Below are 15,731 nucleotides of genomic sequence, written 5' to 3' on the forward strand. Positions count from 1 at the left end.
AGCCCGGGATCAAGGCCAAAGCATCAAAACACAAGCAAAGACAGGGTGACAAAACCCAAAACAAAGCCTACAAGATAAGATCAGAACAAAACTAACACAAAAAAACAAACTGCAGACCACTAGAGAGAAAGCTAGAGAAAAGAAAGAAAAATCCCACAAACAAGGGACAGTAGCAAAACAAAGAACAACGGGAAGTACAACAAGAAAAATATCCATAAACACACTATATAAGACCAAGAAGATCAACCCGCCAGGAAGAAGCACGAGCACGAATCTTAGAGACCATGAGGTGAACTAGAGTTGACACCGACCTCGGTTTACTTCCATGCAATCGCCGATTACGTTCTTGCCAGATGTAGTAAATGGAAGCACACCAGAAAACACGAAATAACTTACTACGCACCCCCTTACTCGACCCCACTCAATACAACCAACTCAACTCCACATCCCAACCCGCCACCCAGTGCGATGAGCCCAACTGACGCAATACACCAGACCACACCTCTCTCCCAAACCCACACTCAAAAAATAAATGATCTCGCGACTCCACACCTCCCCCACACAGAAGGTACCCCCCCCCCCCCCGACAACACACCCCAACTCCTCAACCAATCCCGCGTACCCAACCTGTCCCTCACAGCTAACCACGCACAGAAGGAGTGACGTGGAATACCACCCCCTGCCCACAAAATACCAGCCCAAGCCACCCTAGGACGGCGAGGACGCAAACTCTCCCATGCACTAGCGATAGAAAACCAACCACTCGCATTCGGCACCCACACCCAATAATCTTCCCCTCTCACCCTAGGCCCCACTGCCTGAATAAGACCCCAGATCTCAAGAAACTCCCAAGACACTGTAGGCCAGCTCCAACCTCCCTCACCATCCATGAAATTCGACAACCGTGCCTCCAAACTACTACCTGCATCATAAACCACCGTAGACCCAAATGAATCGAAAATCGTACCCCCCGACAGCCAAGGATCCCACCAAAAAAAAAATAAGACCGACCATCGCCAACCATCAAATGAACCAAATGCTTGAATCTATCTCTATTTCGCAAGATAGCCCTCAAGCACTAAGACCTCCCAGCCTCACTTCGAACAGCCCACAAAGACCACCCATGCAAAACATAAGCCTCCACCCACGACACCCACAATGAACCTGATTTAATTAAGAGAAGCAGGAGCAGCTTCGTAATAACAACCTGGTTCCAAGATGCCACATGCTTCACACCCAACCCCCCTCGCCCAACGGAAAGCACACCTCATCCCACGCCACCTGTGCACCACCCCGACTCACCGTACTACCGTTCCATAAATAACTACGTAACAGACAATCAACCTCATGAGTTACACACGCAGGCAACACGAAGATGCTACACCAAAACACCTGAAAGGATTGTAAGACAAACCTAACAAGCTGTAACCTCCCAGCAAAGGAGAGGGACCGCACGCCCAGTTTCTAATACAAGTTGTAATCCTCTGAATCAAAGGAGCACAATCCCCAGCCCTCAATCGACCCGCTAATAATGGTAAACCCAGGTACCTAACAGGTAGCAAACCAAGAGAGAAACCTATAAACGCAGCTAGTTCCTTCGACTCCCCAGACTCCACACCCACAACAAACATGAAACTCTTTCCAACATTAGCAACTAACCCAGACAACCCTGTACAATCTGCCAGGACCTGCCTTACAAACTCCAAAGAATCTCTCTCAGGTACACAAAATCATCAAATCGTCTGCAAACACCAAATGAGTCAGTCCCACACGCTCACACCGATCATGGAACCTAAACCACACAGGAGGATTATTCAACAACCTAGACAAGACCTCCATCACCATCATAAACAAAAAAGGAGATAATGGATCCCCCTATCTCAACCCTTTCTTACCAGGAAAACCCCCCTCAAGGAAACCATTAACCATCACAGAGAACATAGACGAAGTAACACAAGCTCTCACCCAACTAACAAACTGAAGGGGCGTATCTATAACCAGCAACACACCAAACAGAAAATTCCAATTGATAGAATTATACGCCTTTTGAAGGTCTACCTTCAACACACAATGTGGCTTCCTTCTGCCTTCCTTATAGCCCTCCACAAGCTCCTGACACAATAATATGTTTTCGAAAATCGACCTACCCAGAACAAATACAGACTGGTTACCACTGATGAAAATAGGCAACCACAACCGCAATCTCTCAGCTAAGATCCTCGAGATACACTTATACACAACATTGCAACAAGAAATAGGACGAAACTCCTCCATATGTTCTACTCCCTGCCTCTTTAGGATAAGAGTGATAGCAGTAGAATTAACTCCACCAGGCAGGTAACAAGACTAAAAAAAATTCAGCACAACATCACAGAAATCATCACCAACCACATTCTAAGTAGTTCTGTAAAAATCAACCGAAAATCCATCAGGCCCAAGAGCCTTTCTAGACTTCATCGAGAATAAAGCCTTCTTAATCTCATCCCGATTCATTGGGCGACCAAGCGCCTCTACCTCCTCCTCAGACAAGTTGAATTGCACAATATCCACAATTCGAGCAGTAAGATCCCTATACCCCACTGGTTGAGATCCTAAATAACCCCGAAAGAAATCTACTGTCACCCCTGCCACCCTGTCATGCACCGTTTGGCGAGTTCCCCTAGCATCTATGACCGTAAATAGATCATTGCAGTTGCGTCGAGGTTCATGGGAGATTTGGTTCTTCTTTAGGGAAGAAACATTAATGGGGAGAGAGAATGAAGAAGACGAACATTAATGGAGGAGAGGAGCGTTTTTCAGGAAGGGAATGTTTTAAAAAGTTTTTAAAACCATTAATTGATATTCTTTTCTTTTTTGTTTTTATTTAATATGTATATATATGTGGACGAGGCTTTAATGGTAAAAAACCATTGACATTAGTAAAAATATAAAGTCTAATAGACAATTTATGTAAAAAAAAAAAATAGAAGATAAAAGACATTAATGTATACATGACTATATTTAAACCCTTTTCATCATTGAAAGTCTCAGTCCAAAAGATTCGACTTCTTTGGTGAGTAATGGTGATTCTTCTATCAATTTTTTGAATACGTTTCTAACCCAACAATTATGGGTACCACTTCATATTTTTCTTATCTTTTTCATTTTCCAGTTATTATTTCTTTTGTAAAAAAAATAAGAAAACCAAATGGACATGTAAATTCAAGCCTTTTGTGCTCCAATCAGCTAGTTCATTGACAAAGCTGCAATTTCAATAAATTCTGAACATTTACGAAGTTTGAGCCTTCAAATGAACTATACTTTGAAAAGTTTAAGTGTCAATTTTGACACTTAAAACGATAGAATGTTAATTGGTGAAACACATAATATATAAAAGGTTGAAACACATTCATGACATTGTAAACAATAGTTATCATGTATATACTGTCGTCTGTTGTGGCAATAATGATGTAAAAATCATGTCAATATGATCTTTTGAATTAAAATAGGATGTTTGATAATTTTCTAGGGATATTCAGGTTACCAACGTGAGTTGAATTGAGTCGGTATAATATACTAACTCAATGTTTGGCCTACCAACTTTAAATGTGGGTGGATTTGAGTTGTCATATTTTATCAACTCACCCAACTCCCCCTTCTTCTAATGTTTAATGGCTCCACCCATCACCGTTATTGGTAACTATCACTGTCATACTCCAGGAACTAACTCTAAGCTCCGACAACCACTTCTGATGACAATTTCGGTGACCACCTTCGCGCGACCAACTCCAACGACCAATTCGGAGCTCCAGCAACAACCTCCAATGACAACTTTGGTGACTCACCTTCGACGACCACCTTTGCGCGACCAACTCTGATGATCAATTTCAGGCTTTGGTAACCACATCCGACAACAAACTCCGACGACCAACTCTGGTAACCACATTTCTAGGCTTCAATAACCACTCCTGACTAGAAAATTCGACGAAAATCATATTTGGTGATTAACTTCGATGAGCACCTTCGATGGTTCACCAACATGAGTTGAGTTGAGTCGATATAATATACCAACTCAATGTTTGGCCCACCAATTTTAAATGTTGTTGGAGTTAAGTTGGTATATTACCAACTCACCCCAACTCTCTCTTCTAATATTTAATGGCTTCACCCATCGCCACTGTCGGCGACTATCACTGTCACACTGTAGGAATTAATTTTAAGCTCCGACAACCACTTTCGATAACAACACCAATGATCGAATTCAGCGACCACCTTTGAGCGACCAACTCCGACGACCAATTTGGGGCTCCAACAACCACCTCTATTGATAACTCTGGTGATCCTACTTCGACGATCACCTTTGTGCGACCAACTCCGACAACCAATTTTAGGCTCCAATAACCACCTTTGACAACAAACTCCAATGACCAACTCTGGTAATCACCTTCCTAAGTTTCGACAACCACTTCTGACTACAACTCTGACAAAAATCACCTTCGATAATCAACTTCGATAACCACCTTCAAGCGAGCAACTGCAACGACCAACTCGGGGCTTCGACAACACCTCCGATGACAAACTCTGATGACCAACTCCAATCCCGCCTTCAGGTGACCAACTTCAGGTTTCAACAATCACCTCTGACTATAAGCTGCAACGAAAATCATTTTCAATATTTAAATTCGACAACCACTTCGATTACTATAAGACTGATGACTTTTAAAGTATGTTTTAGAATTATTGATTATATAAATAATAGTACTTTGTCTGCATTAAGTATAATATTTATACGTAAAAATTTATGAAATATATTTTTATTCGATTGAGTTCACATATCAAATGAGTCTTAAGAATATTTAGAAGAAAAGTATGTATGTAGTTGAAAAGTATAAAACATATAACAAAAAACCATAAAATGAATATTTTTTCCTCGAACATTTTCTAGCGAGAATTGATGAAAAATAGAGATTTGTTCTTTGATGATCTTCCAAAGTTGGAGGAATTGAAAGTAAAATTGTTGAAGAAACATGGGTGACATTCAATTGGTTGGTAAGATGATGAGAGAAATTCAATTGAAAAAAAATTATAACAGAGTAAAAATACACATCAACAACAGGAAGAAGAAGAAAAAGAAGAAAATGATAATGAAATTCATGGAGAAAAATTATGAATAAAAAGTTTTGATATCTCTTTGGTCTTTATTTTATCTAATCATATTTATGCAAAAAATGTAATGGGTTAATTGTTGTACATTACACAATAAAGAAAGAAAAAAATAGAAAAATTTAGAAAGTTTAAAGAAAAAAATTGCAATCTATATTTTATTCAAACAAAGATGGATAAAATTAAAATAACAATCATAAAAGTAGATTATTTAGAGTTAAAAAAACTACATCAGATTCTCAGACATATGAACTCAACGTTGACCCTAAATATAGATAGATGAACTCAGACCAAATAGTTTACCCCCACAAACACAGACATATGAATTTTAGACATCCTATCTCAACTCAGTGTTTAAAACAAATTTCTAGATAGTTGAGAACTTGAGCTCTAATTAATGTCATGTACATTTTCCAACAATCAGTAGCTAACACATCAATTTATGTTCTTAAGGATTTTAATGGAAAAAAAATCTCAAACAATGTAATCATGTTCGGAATAGTTTTAAAGTTCAAAAAAGTTAAATAAAACTTTTCAAAAAGTTAAAAAGTTTTAAAAAATAATTGAAATCTATTCCAAAATTTAAAAATATTTAGCATATTCAACAAATTTACGAAGAAACAGAAGTGGATAGGATAGAGGAGCAGCCAACTGTGAACATGTTTGGAATTATTTGTGAAAATACAAAGAGAAAAAGGACCACTTTAGAAAGAAATGATACATATAGATTTGCAATAAGCTTTTCAAATAATTAAATGTACGGCCTTTCCTCAACTTTTGTTCTCACTCTCTCTACCTCTCTCTTCACTGTTTAACATAACACATAGCTTTTTTTGATATCTTTCTCTCTGCCTCTTGTTTTGAATTTGGATGACATTGCAATGAATCTAAAACAAGGATGTGTGACAGAAAAGGAAGGGACGAAGGACAATCTTTTGTTTGTTTTATGAGAAAGCAAACAGATACATCATACCCTATAGGTATCTGAATTATCATATTTATTTGTCTTGTATTGGATGAGTGTGTGTACATAAATATATATGTGTATCTAAATGTTGAGGCACTCAAAGATGCTTTGACATTTCAAGTGGTATCTTCATATCCAACAATACTCTCTTTTTCAACTTAATCATTATCTCATATAGATCCCATTTTGACACTTTTTTTCTTTACTCTATTTTTCTTATATATATATTTGTATAATTTCACATGCATATGGATGACTACATTATATAAAATCAGTATGACCTTTCATTCACTCAATTTATTAAAATGTGACAATAAATTTATAATAAAGGAGTTTTTTTTTTTGTTTTGTTTTGTTTTTTTTTTTGCCAAATTTTGTCAAGTGGCTCGTGGTCTTGCCAACACAAAATTGACCTGATTCGATCCAAACTAGGCCCAAAAGTCAGCTTGACCAACCTAGTTCAATTATTTGGCCCAATCTATTTATTTGTTGAATTGGATACGAGTCACCATTTTTTAGGGAAATTATATTTAATGGCCAAAACGGAACCTCCAATTAAAATAATGGTCATTTTCTACATTCATTGATTTATGACCAAACTTGATATGAAAAGTCCCATATATAAAGTTCCAATTCTACTCTCCCTAATCCCAAGCTGCTAACAATTACTGTTGGGGTATATCCCCATAAATTTAGCAAAATCCACAACAATCTTTTAGTTTATTCAATAGAAATTTTGTTGGGATTTAGTTTTTAATTAGTACGGATGGTTTAAAATTTTATTAAAAGTACAGTGTTGGTTTTTTTGTTTTACAACAAAAAAAGCTTCTATTACTAGTAGTTAATGGTGCCAAAGGTCGTGATTTGGATTGCAACCAATATGACAGTAAGCTTCTACCATTAAGCGTTGGATTTTTCTTAACTTAAGGTATGTAATGATGTACTCTAATCTCTAACCTTAAATATTTATTTAATCAATACCACATTATAATCCACCAACCAAAGCTAAGACGATGTACAGTTCAAGGGGTTTGGAGCTATGTTCCATATGATGCATCTTCCAAAATAAATCTTCCCTAGCACATTCCTCCTAAAATGCAACTATACTAACAAAGTTTAGGTTTTCTCAAGCTTACTGTATTCGTGTGGTTCAATTGATGAAGATTTTAGTTAATTTCACTATAAGGTATTTGCATACCATGGTGTGCATATTTAGATGACTCTTTAGTTGTTTTTTTTAGCTATTAGGAGAATTTTTCAGTTGTTTCAAGGTATAAGATTTAAATTTTCTTAAGTATTTTGTGTCGCTAAAAGTGTAATGAAAATTTAACTAGTTTTAGTACAAGGAATTTGTGTGGCAAAACTGATAAGAAAATTCTAGCGTTTTTAGTAGAAGATATATGGTGGAATACTAGGAATATAAAGTAAATAAATTGGGAACATAAGACAAAACATAAATACCCTCTTTATAATTATAAAAAATAGATCATTAATAAAACATAAAGGGTTGGGCTAGATGCATAAATAGAATTCAAGCCCAAAATAATAGAATATGTAGTACAAAGATAAAATAATTGCATAGATATAACAAAAAATGGTAAAAGACTAAAAAGCCCACGTCTAGCCACCATTTTGCTCGCTTCTTCCCGATTTTTGAAATTTAAAAACTATTACTGATAATAGCTATTAGTGATAGCAACTGATAGATGCTATCAGCTACTATCACTGATAATTACTGATAGCTGCTATTAGTTTCTATCATTGATAGTTCATATCAGTGGTAGCTTTCAATTTGAGAAATATTAATACAATCTTGAAATTTTAGCTTTTAACTTGCTATAAGTTATCAGTGACTATCATTGATACACTTTCATCAATTGGAATCAACTTTGAAATATTAACAGTTAAGGCTACCAGCGGCTATCAATGACTTTTATAAGTAGTTATCAACATTGAAAGAAAACAACAACTTTGAAAGATTGGACTATACCAGTGATGAAAAACTATTAGTGTCTATCACTGATAGACTTTCATAAATGACTATCAACTTTTAAAGATTAACACAGTAACTATCACTAATAATCTTCTATCGTGGCTATCGTGGCTATCGCTGATAGTAGCTATTAGTTGCTATCACTGATAGATTTTCATCAATAAGAATCAACCTTGAAATATTAACACTTAGGATTAGCAATGATAGACTTTTATAACTAGTTATGAACTTTCACAGAAACTCGATATATAGATTTCACCTAACTTCTATCATCGATATCACTAATATCACTCATATCGTGGTTATCAGTGATAGCTTCTTTTACTAATAACATTATCGATAAGATGTTATCAATGATCTCACTAATATCATGCTAATAATGATCTTATTGATATCATGCTTTAGTGGTAGCTTCTATCACCGATAATGTGCTATCAGTGGTAGCTTCTATCATCAATAACGTGCTACCAGCGTTAGCTTCTATCACCGATAATATGCTACCAGTGGTAGCTACTATCAATGATAACTATTGACCACCTTATTGTTCCTTGTATTGTCCTTTCCAAACATTTTTACGATCCCTATTCTTTTCGATACCACTCAAGGATACTTCCGTAAAAACAGCAAACAACCAAATCAAACCCTTCTTCTTCACTTGATTTTGTAAACAAATATTACGGTACACAAATACACGAATATTTTAGTTTGTGCCCATCATTTTGGGTCATTAATGCCATTTTTTTCATGTTTATTTCTGATATACTTCATACTCTTAAAGTCCTATAAAAAGAAAGAAAGAAAAAAAAAACTATTGACCTTTCTGATATCGTGCACATTTTTCATTTTTTGAGAAATAAACTTGTTTAATAACTATTCTCGTTTCTTATTTTAAACTTTTAAGAAATGTTTCTAGAGATGGTGTAAATTTGTTGACTAAGAAAAGTAGTTTCTTTCAAATCCATTTTCATTTGTTATTTATATTTAATGTTTAGTTATAATAATCTGGCTTGTTGGTGTTAAGCCACTTATGAATTGGGTACAAAACTCAACCTCATAATTCTTATGAAAAAAAACAAAGAAGCAAAAACTGGATAAAGGAAAAGAATTAAAAAATAAAAGAAATAGAAAAAAAAACTGAAGAAAGGAAAGAAAATTTAAAAAAAAAAGAGCAAAAACTAACGAACGAAAAGAAAATAAAAAAAGAAAGCGAAGAAGCAAAAACTGGAGAAAGGAAAGAAAAAAAAAGGAAAGAAGCAAAAATCGAAAAAAAGAAAAAATTAAAAACAAAAATAAAAAAAGAAAGGGAAGAAGAAGGCGTGCAAAAAGACAAGACAATGGAGGACGAAATTGGAAATTAGAAAAAATTCAAAAGTTGATTAGACAACATTTCCATTGCAAATATTTTAAAAAGGTGATATATTTTTAGGTTTTCTCCCATATTTTACTATCTTTTAATAAAGGAGTTAGGGCAAGTGGTGTATAGTATATGATGACAATACCAAATTAGATTTTTGTTGGATTTTATGTCCTAAAACTCGTAGTTTGTAAATTAATAAACATATTCTGTTTTGTTTTTCGATAAAGTTGTTATTGAAATTATAATCTTGAATCCAATAAACTAAGGTCATGAGGCTATTTAATGTAGTTTGAACTTTTTGTAGTGACATAAATGTGGATCAAGTTCAAATATATAGCCAAAATGGTCTATAGTATATGAATGAGGTTGGGCGCCTTATTCTGGGGACAATATGGATGCGGCCCACTTTGTAGTTAGTACAAACGATGTGATCCTGAATCGTTCATATAGAAATATGTGAGTGGAGGCATCCTATGCAATGAGTTTGCATAAGACTGAACCATGAAATAGTCACTTTTTACGTTCTAAATGCCATTTATGTATAAAACTAACTATTTTGTTAATTGATGATCTAGGTAACTTAATCTTAATCGTGAGCTAACTATGAACTCCTGTTCACTCAGAATTATCCTTAGATCTGCATAGGTGAGGGTAGCTCATCATCGCTGGCCCAATAAGCCTCCCATTTCAGGGGTAAGATTAGGTGGATAGTTGGGAACATAGGGTGCAAGATGGAATTCACTTCTATCGGTATAGGGATAGTAGATAGGTTGTTCCCTTTAGTACTGAATCCAGGTCTTGAACAAGGGGCCCCACCCTCTCCTTGGCCCGAGAGGGATTCGGTTTATAGGTTGGACCTTAAACCAATTGTTCATTAGAGGATCAATGGAACTTAAGGTATAAGATGTAGTCTCAAGGGTAAACGATTTTTATGACCCAGCAGAGATTACGAACAACCTATGAAGGATTAGCTTACTAATCATGGTTATATCAAATGGACACAAATATATCTATAGTGAGGGGAGTGCAACTACGGGACTATAGTGGAATGACCCGTTAGTTAACGAATGTTGATTAATTCTGTCTAAAGAGTTTAGCCAGCTAATCTCGGATCGTTGGAGCCCATGATCTATAGGTCTATTAGGTTCCCCTACTAGCTCATATGGAAGAAACTTAGAACAGTATGATAGAATGATTCGAATTGTTCGAATTAGGTGAAGAGAGAGAAACCGACAAGTATATGTGATATAGTGATCGGGTTTTTCAGTTTAGAGATATAGCTTTAATATTTAAATGTGATTTAAATATCAAGAATATGAATACGTTCATATTCGAAAGTTCGGAAATAAGGGAAATGGTCAAAGATGTAAAAAGTCAAAGAGTTGACTTTTGACTTTGAAAAGTCAAACTTTGACCGACCTTATATTCAAATGTGATTTGAATTTCGAGAAAATGAATGCGGATTCATGCTCGGGAGGTCAAAATTAGTCAACACGGAAAAAATCATAAAAAGTCAAAACGTTGACTTTGGTCAAAGTTTGACTTTGGCAAATGACTATTTTGCCCTTTGACTAAAGTTAGTGGGAAAATCCAAACTTTTGTTGGATAATTCCACTAACAAAGCTAGGTGTTGGCTTATAGTAGAGACTAGCCCATGGATTATAGATGTTGGGTTTTTATGGATTTGGTTCATTCTTTTTTCTATAAACTGGGCTTTCTATTTTGGATTAAAAAGTTTTGCCAATTTTGTCAAATTGTTTTCTAAAATTGGACTGAAAAAAAAAAACCCAAACCCTACCCAAATTCCATCTTCTTTTTCATCTCTTTCTCTCTCTCGTTTTCTTCATCCACCGGGTCACACAATCCGATTCTGAGTTCAGAGGATAGTAGGTCAACTCTAGTGCTGGTCTAGAAGAGTTCGGATCGCGATTCAGAGAGGAAAAATGGATTTCGGGAGCTACAAAGGTAATTTTAATTTACTATTTTTTCCTTCAAATTACATGCTAATTTCCTTATGATTAAAAGCAATTAGAGCAATTAGATCCTAATTCTGTTGCATATGTCTCGTGTTCCATCAATTTTATTCTTCACATACACATTCTTTTTGCATCCCAAATTAGATATATACTTGTTTTGATACAAATTTTGAAACTTTTACCATATCCATGAATTTTATGTTAGGTGTTATATATATTTTTTAATTTGTTAATAACAAATTTTTTTGTTTTGTTTTGTTTTTTTTGTTTGTTTGTTTGTTTTTTTTGTTTTTTTTTGTTTGTTTTTAGGAGTTGTTTTCGGGGTTTGTTTTCAAAAGTTGGTTCATTAAAACCAATTACCTAATATTCCTTCATTTGAGGGATTAGTTAGGTTTTTTTTTTGTTTGTTTTTTTTTTTTTTAATTTTCAATTTGTTAGTATTTAGTTAGATAAGGGGTATTTTTGATATTTGATAAATCCGATTAAAAATTTTAAAACAATCATTTAATCATTTATTTAAAGAAAAAGTTTAACTTAACTTGTCCAAACAATCCCATTTTTTACTTAACTTGTTTGGGTCATATTTGGATCCATTCGTTGGACTAACCCAATAAACATGTTGGGTCAACCCACATGTTCTAATTTTTTGTCTATTATATTTTAGATTTTCTACCCTAATAGCCTATTTAAATAGGTCTAATTAGACTCACAGCTAAAGCAACCATTTTTTTCATGAAAAGCCTAATAGGCTACAATATTTCATAAAAACCAACCCTAAATGCCATATATACCCTGCATAATTTTTGGATTTTTTTTTTAAATATGAAAGCCCACATATGAAAAATAATTTGTACATTAAAAAATCATAAAAGGAAACTAAAGTTTTCTCTTTTATAAATTGAATAAAAAATTAGAATTTATTTTTCTCTCCCCCTTACCCATTTTTTCTCTCTCCCACGGGCACCTTCCTCATCTTCTCTTCCACTCTCCAATTTTTTGGATTGATGTGGGAGACCTCCATCCATTGTTCAATCAGCATGTAAATACCACTAAATGAAATGGCGTCTACTAATCTTCTATCATAGAGAAGAAATTGCAATTTTGAAGCAAAAGTTTTATTGGATTTTGAAAAACGCCAATCCAAATATATTCTGCCGCTACTCATGATTCCACAATGATTGGACGATTTCACTGCTACCATAGGGCTCAATTTAACAATCACCTACACATGAAAGTCACATGTCCTATATGAAGGGGACCGAGATGGGATCCTGGCCGCAGTGGAAGCATTTTTCGTGTGAGATCGCCTTGCATCCCGCAATTCGATTTTCACATTAAACAAAATCGTTGTATTAGACAGAATAGATAAACACATAAACTAGCATGCTATTGGGGAAAGGGTTAGAACGATTCTTATTTTTGTAGATTCCCCAAGTGCCACAAACAATCCTCTCCAAGGTTCCAACGAACGGATCTCCAAACTATCTTGAGTGATCTCATTTACTACCACAAGAGTTACCTCGCTATTTTCTGGGATTCCAATAGAGGGATAGGTGGTATCCAACTATTGAAAGAGGGGAGGAGAATAAGGTTATGGAGAGTAAAGAGGATTTATCGCTTAGAGAAAAATTTTGCACAATAACACTATGAAGTTGTGTATTGTCAGAGTTTCTTTTCAATGAGAATTGTGTATTCAGTGCATTGGCAAAGGGCCATGGGGAGGTTTTTATATAAAGAATAGTCAAGCATTTTTCTCAATATATTTTTCTTTTCTGTAACTAATTAAATAAATTTATTTATTTAATTAGCCCATTTAATTAAATAACACTTATTTAATCAATTAGCCCAATTAAATAACACTTATTTAATTTACACAATTAAATAACACTTATTTAATTTTTGATTTGCACAATAATTAAATAACTACGTATATATTAAATCCAATTTAATGTATACATTTCGTTATCATATACAACCCATGTATATGTGCAAAATCTCTCTATTAATTCATTCGTTGTGAATCTAATTCACTTGAATTAATTTGAATCTTATTCAAATATTGCTTCTAATTTAATTATAGATCATATCCATAATTAATTATATTAATTTAATTAATACATAATTTCCTCAAATTAATTTGAACAATCAAAATTATCCCTTTTAAGTATCCTCTAGTGAGCTAACGAGAAGACTTGGTGGACTTGTAGATCAGAAGCTCCAACGATATGAGATTAATTGGCTAAACTAATTAACCAAATTAATCAATATTCGTTAACTGTGGGTACACTCCACTAAAACCCACACATGCACTCTTCTCACTACAGATATATTTTTGTGTTCGCGAATATAGACCAATACTAGAAAGTTAGTCCTTCATAAGTGTTCATAACTCCAACTGGGTCAAATACCGTTTTATCCTCGGGTTACCGCTGGCTCCTTAAGTACCAGTGTTCTTCTAATGAACAACCTATTTATAGTCCAAGCAATAAACAGAAACCGTTCTCGGGCCAATGAGAGGGTAGGACCTTTTGTTCAAGTTGCAAAGACACCATTTAAGAGAACACTCATTTACTTATCCTTAAGGAGGGAAGGAGTGAATTTCATCTTGCATTATTTTGGTACCAACTCCCCACGCAATCTTGTCCCCAAAATGGTAGGCATATTAGGTCGGTAAACTGACCACCCTCACCCATGCAAATCAAAGGAAAATCCTTCATGAACAAGAGTTCATAGTATACTCAGAGTTAAGACTAAGTCGCCTAGGTCATCCTATTGAAATAGAAACCTAACTAGCCAATGGTGTTTCATCTAGTGATTACTATTTCGTGATCCAGTCTTATGCAAACTAATTGCATAGGATACCTCCACTTGTGTGTCACCTACACGAAAGCGTCAGATCATTAGGTTTGTATCAAATACAAAGTGAACCGTATCCATAGTGTTACCAGAATAAGATACCCAACCTTATCCCTATACTATAGACCCTTTAAGCTATATCTCGAATATTGATCCTTGTATATTTTCACATACAATTCAAGACTCATAAGGCAGCCTTGGATGTTAGTTTACTGGATTTAGGGTTATTTAGACAAAATAGACAATAATACAAAGAATAACATTTATTGATTTAACATTTATAACTCTTTATTGATGATGGTCAATTAATAACATTTACTATCTATGAGTTTTAGGACATAAAATCCAACAAACTTCCACTTGAACTAAAACAATCCAAAAGATGGGATAATTCTAAATACAATAAACTGAGGTATCCATATACCCATTACACATCTCCCACTTGCCCTAGATTATACAATGTACATGTCTCGTAGACCTACATTCTCTAGATGACCCTTGAACACTTTAGCTAAGAGAGCCTTCGTAAATGGATAAATAATGTTGTGCTCTGAGGCAATCTTTGTGACAATCACATCTCCTCTTTGCACAATCTCCCTTATCAGGTGATACTTCCTCTCAATATGCTTTCCTTCTTTATGGCTGAGAGGTTCTTTAGAGTTTACTATTGCCCCTCTATTGTCACAATATAAGGTGATGGGCAAGTTCATATTTGGAACCATCAGGAACTTCCTTAGCTAAACTACTTTCTTTGTTGCTTCACAAGCAACTACATACTCAACATCCATAGTGGAATTTGCAATGCATCTTTGCTTGATACTACGCCATACTATAGCTCTTCTGTTTAGGGTAAACACTGATCCTGATGTAGATTTCCTACAATCCTTGTCAGTTTAGAAATTAGAGTGGGTGTATCATGTAAGGATCAAATCCTTAGCTCCATACACAACCTTGTAGTCCCTCGTTCTCCTAAGATACTTGAGGATGTTCTTAACCATTGTCCAGTAGTCTAACCCTGGATTGGACTGGTACCTATTGACAATTTCCACTACATAACAAATATTTGGCCTAGTGTAGAGCATAACATAGATTAAGCTACCCACAACTGAGGCATAGGGGATACGTCTCCTATCCTCAACTTCTCGAGGTATCTTAGGACACCGTTCCTTAGACAAATGAACCCTATGCTTGAAAGGTAATAAACCTTTCTTAGAGTTCTGCATCAAATATTGAGTCAACATTTTGCGATATAAGTTGCTTGATATAGAGCTAGCATCTGTTCTTGTGATCCCTGATGATTTAGATCTCAAATACATACTGCGTCTCTCCAAAATCTTTCATTTGGAATTAGGCTGCCAGCCATTCCTTAATGTTAGTAAGGTATCCTACATCATTCTTAATGAGTAGGAGACCATATAAAGTATTAGAAAAGCTACTTTA

The 15,731-nt window shown here is 35.0% G+C and overlaps 1 protein-coding gene across 1 annotated transcript; it reads right to left on the minus strand.

Moving 5' to 3' along the window:
• Positions 1–9: 9 nt before the first annotated feature.
• LOC150032023 (uncharacterized) lies at positions 10–3,925 on the minus strand. Its single transcript, XM_090308354.1, has 10 exons — positions 3,825–3,925; positions 3,185–3,242; positions 2,419–2,724; positions 1,896–2,346; positions 1,773–1,792; positions 1,393–1,688; positions 1,267–1,324; positions 1,086–1,164; positions 628–922; positions 10–67 (listed from the first exon to the last, which is right to left on the minus strand). Exons 1-10 carry the CDS (start codon positions 3,923–3,925, stop codon positions 10–12), a joined length of 1,722 nt encoding a protein of 573 aa, XP_090164480.1.
• Between the last annotated feature and the right edge of the window lie 11,806 nt (positions 3,926–15,731).

This window comes from Benincasa hispida, chromosome 12 (assembly GCF_027475165.1).
Source record: "Benincasa hispida cultivar pf3 chromosome 12, pf3_genome.v1.1, whole genome shotgun sequence".
Classification (NCBI taxonomy): Eukaryota; Viridiplantae; Streptophyta; class Magnoliopsida; order Cucurbitales; family Cucurbitaceae; genus Benincasa; species Benincasa hispida.

Excerpts from the sequence above, each read along its gene's own strand:
- LOC150032023 (XM_090308354.1), bottom strand. The coding sequence starts at position 3,925 with ATGTGGTTACCAGAGTTGGTCGTCGGAGTTTGTTGTCGGATGTGGTTA. Across the intron at positions 3,243-3,824 it reads CGCAAAGGTGGTCGTCGAAG|CTTTGTCAATGAACTAGCTG; the intron begins GTGAGTCACCAA and ends TTGAAATTGCAG. Across the intron at positions 1,165-1,266 it reads CACAGGTGGCGTGGGATGAG|GTTCATTGTGGGTGTCGTGG; the intron begins GTGTGCTTTCCG and ends TAATTAAATCAG.